This window comes from Carcharodon carcharias, chromosome 14 (assembly GCF_017639515.1).
Source record: "Carcharodon carcharias isolate sCarCar2 chromosome 14, sCarCar2.pri, whole genome shotgun sequence".
NCBI lineage: Eukaryota > Metazoa > Chordata > Chondrichthyes > Lamniformes > Lamnidae > Carcharodon > Carcharodon carcharias.
The window spans coordinates 98246515-98258817 of record NC_054480.1 but is presented as its reverse complement, the minus strand read 5'-3'; the positions used below and the strand labels follow the sequence as shown (position 1 = coordinate 98258817).

At 41.3% G+C, this 12303-nt stretch overlaps 1 protein-coding gene across 1 annotated transcript in view; it reads right to left on the bottom strand.

Annotated features, from left to right (window-relative positions):
* Positions 1-3899: 3899 nt before the first annotated feature.
* The window catches only part of smim7 (small integral membrane protein 7), a 31723-nt gene continuing 23319 nt past the window's right edge, over positions 3900-12303 (bottom strand). The window contains exons 4-5 of the mRNA XM_041205615.1: positions 8374-8464; positions 3900-4346 (exon numbers count right to left, since the gene is read on the bottom strand). Of these exons, the coding sequence (XP_041061549.1) occupies positions 4331-4346; positions 8374-8464 (107 nt within the window). The 3' untranslated portion in view covers positions 3900-4330. The remainder of the gene's footprint in view (positions 4347-8373; positions 8465-12303) is intronic.

Below are 12303 nucleotides of genomic sequence, written 5' to 3'. Positions count from 1 at the left end.
AACCATTCAAACTCAATGGAATTTCAAAAGTGCAATATTACGTTGCTGAATTTTCTTCTGCATTATTCCCAAAACTTCTAGCACCAACTAGCGTAAATGATTATTCAAAGCCCAACTGAGGAGTAGCAATGTAACAATATTTTCAATTGGTCAATACAGCATCTGGCAATATCACAAAAGAAATGGAATAAAAGAGCATTTTAATTAGTTAGGATAGTGCTCGAAGAATTCCATCCCAATTCCTCAATAATCACAGGTTAACTAATTGAACTGTTTCACATACATGCCCAGTGGAATGATGAATCCATGATCAATAAAATTACAATCAAGTTTGACTTTCCAAATATGACGTCATTATTTCCTAAAAGCTGGACCGTGGAAAGGAGGCCAAGTGTTTCTCCAGTTAGACAGAATCCCAACTTGCAAACCTTCTAGCAGTTAATTTGAGGGTGGTGTCAGCAAAGATCTAAAAGAAGCTCACCTGGCCTCTTGGTTGAGGAATGGTTAACTTGGAGCAGCAAGAGAGATACAAAGATGGGGGTCAAAAAACATTTACAAAGTCAAACCTCTGTGCATAAATAGTGGCTTACACCACCTATTTTTCTTAAGCCCAGTTAAAAGGCAGCAGTAGCCAGGAGGAATTCAGAGTTTCCTGTCCTGCATGAAGTAAAATGCTTGTTTTTCAATCCACACCACCTAACAATGCATGCAATGATCAGAAACTGTGTACCAAATCACAGGCATAAACCCACACTGAATACTCCAAAAAAAAAGGCCAAGTTACTTCTTCAACACACTGTGGTTCTTTTAAAAATCACTAGATTTTAAAATTGAACATTTCTAGTTTTACAGTTGGCTGTTCCAGACTTCAAATCTGTTAGAGCCAAATTAACACAATTGTGAAAAGTACAGATAAACTACAGCACACAAAATTTCAGAGCAGAAAACTGTAAGCAAGAGGTACAGCAGTTTAACCCTAATATGTCTAGTCTCTCAGGTCATGTCTCCCACAAGTTCAGTTCTTAACTTTTCTTTATGGCCCAGCCTCACAAAAATGAAATAAGGCAATTTCAAATGAATGATCTGGTTGCATAATGACTCAAGAATTGCATGTTTCTAGTTTGGGTAGCTGACTTTTAGAATCTTAATATATGTTACAGTACTAAATTTGGCTATGTACATTTTCAAACAGCATTACATGAGGATTTATGCAGCAGCTGTTTTAGGCAGTATCTTACCTGTAGTGACCCATGCTAATGACCACAAAGGCTACAAAGGTTTACATAGGCTACTCAGGGCCACAGCTACCAGGCAGCATGCCAAAATCATGAGGGTGGTGAGAGGAGGGTCATGGGTGGGTGGGGGGGGGCGGTGGCGTGTCACACAGGAAATGGTTACATAACTTAGAGGTAGAACAGCAAGAACAGCCAACTATACATACAATGTTCTGAACAAAAAAAAGTACCTTCAAAAGTGGGTGAGAAGTTAATGCGTGAAGAGTTTGTTATAAATTGGATATTTGTGAACTCGGTAGGATATCAGGAAGTTTTGTGGTGTGTGTTAGCATGTCAGCATAGAAGGAAATTGTAACTGCCACTGCTCATATCAAATGGAATTGCATCCCAGTTATCCACAGATATTCACCCAAACTAACAAATGCAAACACTTTGCCAGCCAGATTTTTGTTAGGTTTCTTTAACTGTGGTTGGCCAAGACTGATGTCCAGTCGCTCTTAGAAACTTGATTAACTGTAGTTTCCTCTCTAGCCATTGCTAAACTGTTTGGAGGTTAGGGACTCCATGTGGAGGTAAGAGACTCAAAAATATTTAAGGAGAAAAACACTAGTATTGCAGTGTAAATTAAACTACTGGAAAAGAAACAACAGTGATGCTGCCAGGACATCTTGTATTGTGAACTCAGTCTCTAAATGTGGTCTGAATATTTAAGCTAGGTTCAATGAGCAAACTAATGTATTTCAATTACTCCATTTCCCACTCTGCCCATTCCGCAAAACTATGACATCTAAAAGCTAATATCATGGCAAATGGAATAATCCAACATGGGTAAGAACTCAAAAATGGAGACAGGTCAGAAGTACTTTAAATACAAATAATTGTTAAAGAGTTTCACTGCATCTAATCAGAGACAATGCACAAGTGTGGTAAAAAAACATTCCACTCTCAGAAACTGCTTTTGCTTCATGCATAGTGCTCTGTGATCAGGCACCAGATACAATGACTTTGGTACACTGCAATAGTGTCTGAATGGTATTCAGATGCACTATGCTCCATAAGCCACATGCCCAACTCTTCCATCTCATTATTAGCAGAACTACAAATAAAAGAACCAGCCTGCAGACAAATGGATAGCAGGGATATGCCAAGTGATAACACATTTTAATAGCTTTCTGTGAATTAAAGGGATTTTAAATCAAGTCAACAGGTTTTTGTATTACAATTTGGGCTCACTGTAGAAGTTTACAGCTTCAAATTGAGTTTCATTTTAGTGGTGTAAATGATAACACATTTATGGAGACTTGTGCAAATGTCACTGTGAAAAAGCCAGATTCATATGCATTTAACTTGCCGCACACATCCCAATTATAACATTTAACTTTCTCTCTGTTCACATCAAATCCCCAGATAAGAGGGCAATTAAGCAACTTAGCAATTCCTGTGCTACAGCAATGGAGTCCACTCTCAGTGCACATGTGAGAGACTGCTTCTGTGACTTATTTTGCCACTCCACTAACAGTAGCTTACAGTGCATCCAATACTTCATCTTCAAACACCACTGCAGTGCATCAGGTATAACCATTGTCCTTTCAACCGTTACTCTTCAAATGGTCAATAGATGTAATTCTCAAGGCAATAATCTACAAGTGCCCAAGTCATGGACAGTACTTCTTGCAAAGCTCTGTGGGCACCAATGCTGCACAGATCACCGGTCAACCAGAGGGTATAATTATATTTTGAAGTACTTAAAAATGGAAAACTTCCATCACTGATGAGAATCTAAGGCATGCAATCAATAAACACAAATCCTGAATGTGGTCACTGAACATATGGGATTGGAATGGGTAAATTAAAATATTTAGGCATAGGGCATGAACTTTGTCATTAGCCTCACTGACTTATTGAGGGGAACAGTATTGAGTGAGCAATGAACTCTTTGGTGGCACCAAAACTGTAGCCGACTGAAATATTTATTTCACTGGCTCAAAATCTGCAGGTGAAATGGACAAGCATGACTGCAAGTTTCAGGCTGCAATGAGAATTGCTCCTTGGGGAACTGTCCCACTTCAGCTATATAACTTACTATAGAAAATATATAAAAAGTGATTACTTTGTGTATGTGGCAGCAGATTAATGGATACAGACAGCCCATTAGGCTAAATCTGAATAAATTTCTACTGCAAGAATTTAAAGGATCAATTTTTGTGATGTAGTTTCATGAAACACTTACTCTCTCTCCCACTCTCGAATTGCACACAATGTCACATTGACATCTTTATAAAACCTAAAATCTACATTAAAAAAAATGCATCCTCTTTCAGTGATTTTATGTGCAATTTACAGGTCAGCAGAAATTTCAACACAAAGAACCTGAACCATCTCTGGAGTCTACTAAACACCAAGTTAATTAGCTGTTATTTCTTTGCTAGTCAGGAACAGTGCGATAATGGTGCTTACTAAATAAAATGGTGCTTACCAAATGCAGTGCTAACCAACCTTGCAGATTGTGTTTTGTACAGCGCATGTTTGATCACGAACGGTACACGTAAGACACAGCTGACAGTTCAAACTGGTGTGAAAACAAGTTTAAATATCAACACAATTGTCCTGTTTAAAATTTTTTTTTTAAATGCAAAATAAATTTGCTAAGAAAACAACAACCTGTTGTATTCAACATAATTTTAATATTCACCAAGTATTTTACATCTGGCAGAATTTCATGTCACAGCCTGACTTTTTAGATCTGGATCAGTTTTTATCTGGAATAAACTAAAATAGAACTATAACTACCACCATCCCAGCTCCTGAAGGTGTCCTCTCTGGGAAGGAAACTTTCTAAATGCATGATTTGTCCAGAGAACGAGGAGAAAATATTGAGATAGTTACACCAGACAGCAGCTAGCACCTCTGTAGCTGCTGTTGCAGAACAACTAGACCTTGGATATGTACAATTGTTGGAGGTAGGAAAAAAACATGTCTGACTCTCAAGATTGAACAATTGTAGAAATTATAATGGAGAAGGGAAAGAGCCTGCTAAGAATCCAAGTCCAATGGGGCTGTCCTGAACTGCATTATTTTCACAGCATCTATAGGTTTCAAGATCCAAACAGCCTGGAAAGGAACAAAAAAATGATCAGCTATATTTTTTGACAAAATTGATCAGTTGGCTTGATGAGAACAATCTTACACAACTCAAGGTGCCCCAGTGACACATGAACTCATGTACCTTCTTCTGCAAAGCACTGAAAATGAACTTGAACTTTGTACAGCAACATTTCACAACCTCAGGACGTCTCAAAGTAACTCACAGCTGAGATGGCCAGTTTTACAGGTTGTGGATGAGATATGCCCCCAGGTATTCCCCACCACCTCCCACCCATTTTTCTTGAATCTCTGCACAATGCACTCGACCTCGAGCTAAGTTTCAACGTTGGGAGTCTCTCTCTTGTTTCCTGCAATGTGGAAGCTGGCCTCTGTGCTACGCTTCATCGTTGTCGGGAATGGAGACTGGGAACATGGGGGATGGTGGGTACTGACTTGGGCTGCGAGGTTATCAGGGCCACAGCAACAACAATTTGCATTTATGTAGGAGTTTTGAAGAGTGAGGGACAGCCAAATTGAAACTTACAAAATCCTTCTTGGGCATGACAGGGTAGATGTTGATAGGATGTTTCCTCTGGTGAGTCCAGAACAAGAGGGCAGAGTCTCAGAATAAGGGGCAGGCCATTTAAGACTGAGCCGAGGAGGAATTTCTTCACTTCGAGTGGTGAACCTTTGGAGTTCTCTATCCCAGACGGCTGTGGAAGCTGAATCATTGAGCATGTTCAAAACAGAAATTGATAAGATTTCTAGATGCTAATGACGTCAGGGAATTATTTTTTTATTCATTCATGGGATGTTGGCGTCGTTGGCTCGGCCAACATTTATTGCACATCCTAGTTGCCGTTGAGAAGGTGGTGGTGAGTTACCTTCTTGAACCACTTCAGTCCATGTGGTGTAGATACACCGACAGTGCTGTTAGGGAGGGAGTTCCAGGACTTTGACCCGGCAAGTGAAGGAAAGATGATACGTTTTCACGTCAGGATGATTTATGTCTTTGAGGGAAATTGCAGGTGGTGGTGTTCCCATGTGTCTTCTGCCCTTGTGCTTCTAGATGGTAGCAGTCGTGAGTTTGGAAGCTGCTGTCTAAAGAGCCTTGGTGAGTTTCTGCAGTGCATCTTATAGATGGTACACACTACTGCCACTGTACATCTGTGGTAGAGAGAGTGAATGTTTGTGGATAGGGTGCCAATCGAGAGGCTGCTTTGACATGGGGGGGGTTGAGCTTCTTGAGTGTTATGGGGCTGCACTCATCCAGGCAAGTGGAGAGTATTCCATCACACTCCTGACCTGTGCCTTATAATTCATGGACAGGCTTTGGGGAGTCAGATGGTGAGTAACTCATCACAGGATTCCTAGCCTCTGACCTGCTCATGAAGCCACAGTACTCATGTGGCAAGGCCAGTTCAGTTTCTGGTCAATGGTAACCCTCAGGACATTGATAGTGGGGGATTCAGCGATGGTAATGCCATTGAATGTTGAGGGGCAATGGTTAGATTCTCTATTGTTGGAGATGGTAATTGCCTGGCACTTGTGTGGCGTAAGCATTACTTGCCACTTGTCAGCCCAAGCCTGGAAATTGTTCAGGTCTTGCTGCATTTGGACATGGACTGCTTCGGTATCTGAAGAGTTGCAAATGGTGAACATTGTGCAATCATCAGCGAACATCCCCACTTCTGACCTTACAATGGAGGGAAGGTCATTGAAGGAGCCGAAGGTGGTTGGGCCAAGAACACTACCCTGCGAACTCCTGCAGTGATGTCCTAGAACTGAGATGTTTGACCTCCAACAACCACAACCATCTTCCTTTGTGCTAAGTATGACTCCAACCAGAGGAGCGTTTCCCCCCTAATTCACAATAACTCCAGTTTTGCTAGGGCTCTTTGATACCATACTCGGTTAAATGCTGCCTTGATTTCAAGGGCGGTCACTTTTACCTCACCTCTGGAGTTCAGCTGTTTTGTCCACATGTGAACCAAGGCTGTAATGAGGTCAAGAGTTGAGTGACCCTGGCAGAACCCAAACTGAACAGTGATCAGGCTATTTCCAAGCAAGTGATGCTTGATAGCACTGTTGATGACCCCTTTCATCACTTTACTGATGGGGCAGTAATTGGCCAGATTGGATTTGCCTAGCTTTTTGTGGACAGGACATACCTGGGCAATTTTCTACATTGCCAGGTAGAAGCCAGTGTTGTAGCTGTTCTGGAACAACTTGGCTAGGGACGCGGCAAATTCTGGATCACAAGTCTTCTGTACTATTGCCGGAATACTGTCAGGGCCCATAGCCTTTGCAGTATCCAGTGCCTTCAGCCGTGCCTTGATATCACACAAAGTGAATCAAATTGACTGAAGACTGGCATCTGTGATTCTAGGGACACCTGAAGAAGGCAGAGATAGATAATCAATTCGACACTTCTGGCTGAAGACTGTCGCAAATGCTTCAGCCTTATCTTTTGCACTGATGTGCAAGGCTCCCATATGGGGATAGTGGGGAAAAATGGCGTGGAGGTAGATGATTGGCCATGATCTGTTTGAATGGCAGAGCAGACTCAATAGTCTACCCTGCTTCTGTGTTCCTAAAGCCTTTAGTATCATAAAAAAACTAAAGCACTTAACAGGTGTACTATTAAATAAGATTTGATATCAGAATACATAAGGGAATATTAAGACCGGTAACCAAAAGCTTGATCAAAGGAGCTAGGTTTTAAAGGGCATAAAAGAGGACAAAGGTAAAGAGAGATGGAGAGCTTTAAGGAGGGAATTCCAAAACTTAGGGCCTTGAAAGCTGAAGGAATGTCTGTCAGAGGAGGAAGAGAAGGTTCCTCTGCAGCTGCAGGAATGTGGGTCCCAGCTTTTCCATTTTTAAAAATGATTCATTCATGCCCTAGGATGTGGCCGTCGCTGGCTAAGCCAGCATCGTCCCTAATAGCCCTCGAGATGGTGGTGAGCCGCATTAAGAACATAAGAACTAAGAGCAGGAGTAGGCAATTCAACCCCTTGAGCCTGCCCTGCCACTCAATACTATCATGGCTGATCTAACTTTTGGCCTCAACTACAATTTCCCACCCTCTCCCCATTACCTTTCAACCCGTTACTAATTAAAAATCTGTCTATCTCCTTAAATTTATTCTGCATCCCGGCATCCACTGCACTCTGAGGTTGTGAATTCCACAGATTCACGACCCTTTGAGAAAAGTAATTCCTCCTCATCTGTGATTTAAATTTACCACCCCTTAGCCTAAAACTATGGCCTCATGTTCTAGAATGCCCCACAAGGGGAAACATCTGCTCCACATCTACTTTGTCTATCCCCTTTAGCATCTTATATATCTCAATTAGATCTTCTCTCACCCTTCTAAACTCTAGCGGGTATAGGCATTCTTGAACTGCTGCAGTCCATGTGCTGTAGGTACACCCACAGTGCTGTTAGAAAGGGGATTCCAGGATTTTGACCCAGCAACAGTGAAAGAATGATGATGTAGTTCCAATTCAGAATGGTGTGTGGTTTGGAAGGGAATTATGCAAGTGGCGGTATTCCCATACATCTGCTGCCCTTGTCCTTCTAGCTGGTAGAGGTCACATATTTGGATGGTGCTGTCAAAGGAGTCTTGGTGAATTGCTGCAAGGCATTTTATAGGTGGTCCAAACAGCTAACTGTGCCACTGTGTGCCAGTGGTGGGGGGAGTAGATACCAATACTGAGACTAGCTTTTATTATTTCAACTATTAAGTTAATTTAAATTCCATCAGCTGCTGCAGGATTTGAACCTATGTCTCCAGAGCCAGAGCCTCTGGATTACTAGTCCTGTGACATTACCACTATACTACCACCTCCCTCTAAATACTTGCCCTAATCAAATACAGGAGGATCAAGGTCAATAACAACACAACAGAGATCCCCAAGCAGCCTAGTGCTGTTGGATTTGAAGATATTTTAACAACTTTTAAAATGTGAAAGCCAAACCAGATTTTCAGGGGGCAACTGGTAACATGCTGTAAGTTGCTATATTATTAGTTTAATGCAGTTTCTAGACTTACACAATCATACAGAACATCATGAAGATATTCCACAGGGCGATGAAGATCCTGAAGTAGCGCAGACTCAGCAGGAACTCTTTGATGTTATCACCTGAAAAAGAAAAAAGACTTGCATTTATATAGTGACTTTAATCACTTCAGGGCATCCCAAAGTGCTTCATAAGTAATGAAGTACTTATGAATTGTAATCACTTATGTTATAGAAAATGTGCACAGCAAAGTCCCATTAACAGTAATGTGACAATGACCAAATAAATCTGTTTTTGAGATGTTGTTTTGAGGGGTAAATATTGGCCAGTACACTGGGGTTAACTACCTCGCTCATCTTCAGATTACTGCAATGGGATCTTTTACATTCACCTGAGAGCGCAAATGAGGCCTTGGCTCAACATCTCATCTGAAAGACAGCTCTAAAAGAAATCAATAATTTGGTGTCGCTGAAAAAAGACAAGTCAAAGCTTTTCATCTAGCACTCATCAGGACATTCGCAAGAATACCAAATATAAAGGGAACAACAATGTATACTTCAAGAGAAGAGGGTGCTGATTGGTTGACAAGTGGACTATGATTGGTAGGGGCATTGCCATGGAGAATGTGCCAGTTAACTGATAAAGCTTAGCAGTCAACTGTCAGTTGTTAAAATTCAAACCAGGCAGGTTGACTCCGAGTGGTCAAGGGAGCAGTTTCACACTGCTACTATGGAGTTGCAACACAAATGGCGTTCACTACTAACAGGATACCGCTGTCAAGCCAAAAAGACATTCTGCCTATCTCACAAATAAGTAATGGATATATAATTTCAGTGTCAGCTTGATGCTAGGTACATAGGCCGTACATTCCAAAGACTGGCGGATTGTATCAAACAGCATGTCCCTTTAGCTGTTTGCAACAGGCAAGGTACTGACCATACCCAACCAACCCATGCTTGCAAAACCCAAAACAGTGTCCAACATTAGATTATCTGCTTCAACACCTCTTTGTTCTTTTGTCTGTGACATCTTTTGATTATCTGCTCCTATCACTGCTTGCTTGTCCCTACAACCACACACCACCACCAACCCCCCCCCAAACTTCTCCCACCCCCCACCTCAAACTTAAACCAGATTATATTTCACCCCTCTCCTAATATTCACTCAGTTCTGTTGAAGGGTCATGAGAACTCGAAACGTCAACTCTTTTCTCCTCCACCGATGCTGCCAGACCTGCTGAGTTTTTCTAGGTAATTCTGTTTTTGTTTTGGATTTCCAGCATCCACAGTTTTTTGTTTTTATCTCCAACATTAGATGTGATTCTGCCATTGGACAACATTTGCTGAACAATCCAGTGTGCTAAGAATTATACTGACAATCAATTTAAGATTATTAGTCATGCTTGCAGTGTGTTGCACGCACAAGTGCTGGAAGCTATGTATAGTAACTCTCAGCCCTGTTCTTTGCAGACAGAAAAGAACAAGTACACACGTTGTAGCTGTTTTAACTGAACAAAATAGGTGATAGCTATTCTCTAGTTCATTCTCCATCTGCCAAATTTTTGCCCACTCACTCAACCTATCTATATCTCTTTGCAGACTCCTTATGTCCTCTTCAAAACTTACTTTCCTACCTTTGTGTCAGCTGCAAATTTAGCTACCATGTCTTCACTCTCCTCATCTAAGTCATTGATGTAAATCGTAAAAAGTTGACGCCCAGTACATACCCTGTGGGACCCCACTCGTCACATCCTGCCAATCCGAAAAAGGCCCATTTATGCATACTCTCTGCTTTCTGCCAGCCAGCCAATCTTCTATCCATGTTACCCCTACACCATGCGCTTTGATTTTCCTTAATAATCTTTGATGTAGCATCTTATCAAATGCCTTCAGAAAATCCAAGGGCAGTCCATCGACAGGCACCCCTTTATCCACTGCGCGTGTTACTCCTTCAAAAAAACTCCAATAAATTGGTTAAACATGATTTTCCTTTCACAAAACCATGCTGATTCTCCCCAACTGCCTTGAGCTCTTCTAAGCTCAGCTATAGCCTTCTTAATGATCAATTCTAATAACTTCTCCATGACAGACATCAAGTTAACTGGCCTATAGTTTCCTGTTTTTTGCCTCCCTCCCTTCTTGAATAGAGGAGTTATATTTGCTACTTTCCAATCTGATGGAACCTTTCCAGAATCTAGCAACTTTTGGAAAATTAACACCAGCGCATCGTTCATTAGCCACCTCTTAGATGTAGACCCTAAGATGTAGTCCATTGGGATCCAGAGACTTGCCAGCTCACAGCTCCATCAGTACTGCTTCCCTAGTGATTTCAAATACACCAAGTTCCTTTCTCCCATTCTCCTCCTGATTTGCTGGAATTTATTTTGCAAGCTCTATAGTGATCACAAAAGCAAAATATTTGTTCACCTTTTCTGCCATTTCCTTATTATTTATTATTAACTCTCCACTGACACTCTAGAGGACCAACACACATTCCACTTACTCTTTTCCTTTTCCAAAATGTCCTGAAAACACTATGGACTCATCTTCCAGGCTGCCTTTGTCAATCTGATTTGTGCAATCTAAATGTAGATTAGAAATCACCCCCAATTATCACAGTACCTTTCTCACAAGCCCCCATTATTTCTTCCACAAGTAATTTCTTACCTTAGCTATTTCTTATCCTGGCCCAAACTGATTCCACGTCTTGATCTTTAGAACGAAGGTCATCTCTACTGTAATCCTTCATTAACAGAGCTACCCTTCCACCATTTCCTAACTTCCTGTCCTTCCAAAATGTCATGCACAATGCACCCTTGAATATTCAGGTCCCAACCTTTGTCATCCTTCAGCCATATCTTTGTAATGGCTATTAGATCGTACATATTTATTTCTATTTGAGTTGACAATTCATCCATTTTGTTACTAATACTACGTTCATTCATATACAGAGCCTTTAGTACAGTCTTATTATTTTTGCAACCTCTAGCCATACCTGCTGGCATACTTATACTCTTCGTCCCTTCCTGCCACACTGATTTCATTATCCTTATTGCTACCCTGCTCTCTTGCCTTTTCCTCTCTAACATCTTCCCTCAATTGATCCCTCGCCCCCACTATTTAACTTAAAATAGTTGTTTGGTAGTACAGAACATTACTGAAATAAAAAGACATGTTGAAGCTTTTCATCTAGCATTCATTAGGACACCTGAAGAATACCAATATAAGGGGAAAACAACAATTTATACTGTAGGTGAAGAGAGTGCTGATTGGTTGGCAAGTGGACTGGGTTCCTAGAGGCATTACCATGGGGAATGCACCAGTGATGGTGACTGACAGTCATCAAACCCATTTCTCCTACACCAATCTTTGAACCATGCATTCAACTCTCCAATCTTATTTGCCCTATGCCAATTTGCTTATGGCTTGAAGATAATCTCTGGATTAGCACCTGAGGTTCTGCTTTTTAATTTAGCCCCTATCTGCTTATACTGCCTAAGCAGAAACTCTTTCCTAGTCCTAACTATGCCCTTGGTACCTACATGGATCACACCAACTAAATCCTCCCCATCCCACCCAAAGTTCCTCTTTAACCCAAAGCAGGTGTCCCAAACCTTGGCACTGATAGGCAACACGGCCTTTTGGACTCTCGCTCTTGGCTGCACAGAACTGTGTTTATCTGCCTGACTATATTGTACTCTACTACCACCATATCGCTATTAAACCCCCACCCAAGTTTGATTGGCTTCCTGTAACACGGTCAGTCCTAACCATATTTTATGTAAAAAAAGGTTTTCCTCATGTTGCCATTAGTTCTTTTGCCATCCACCTTAAATCAATATCCTCTGGTTTACAACCCTTCCACCAATGGGAACAGGTTCTCTCCCCTAGGATCTCAGCCCCTCAATTTTAAACATCTCTACCAAATCTCCTCTCAGCTTTCTTTTCTCCAAGAACAACCA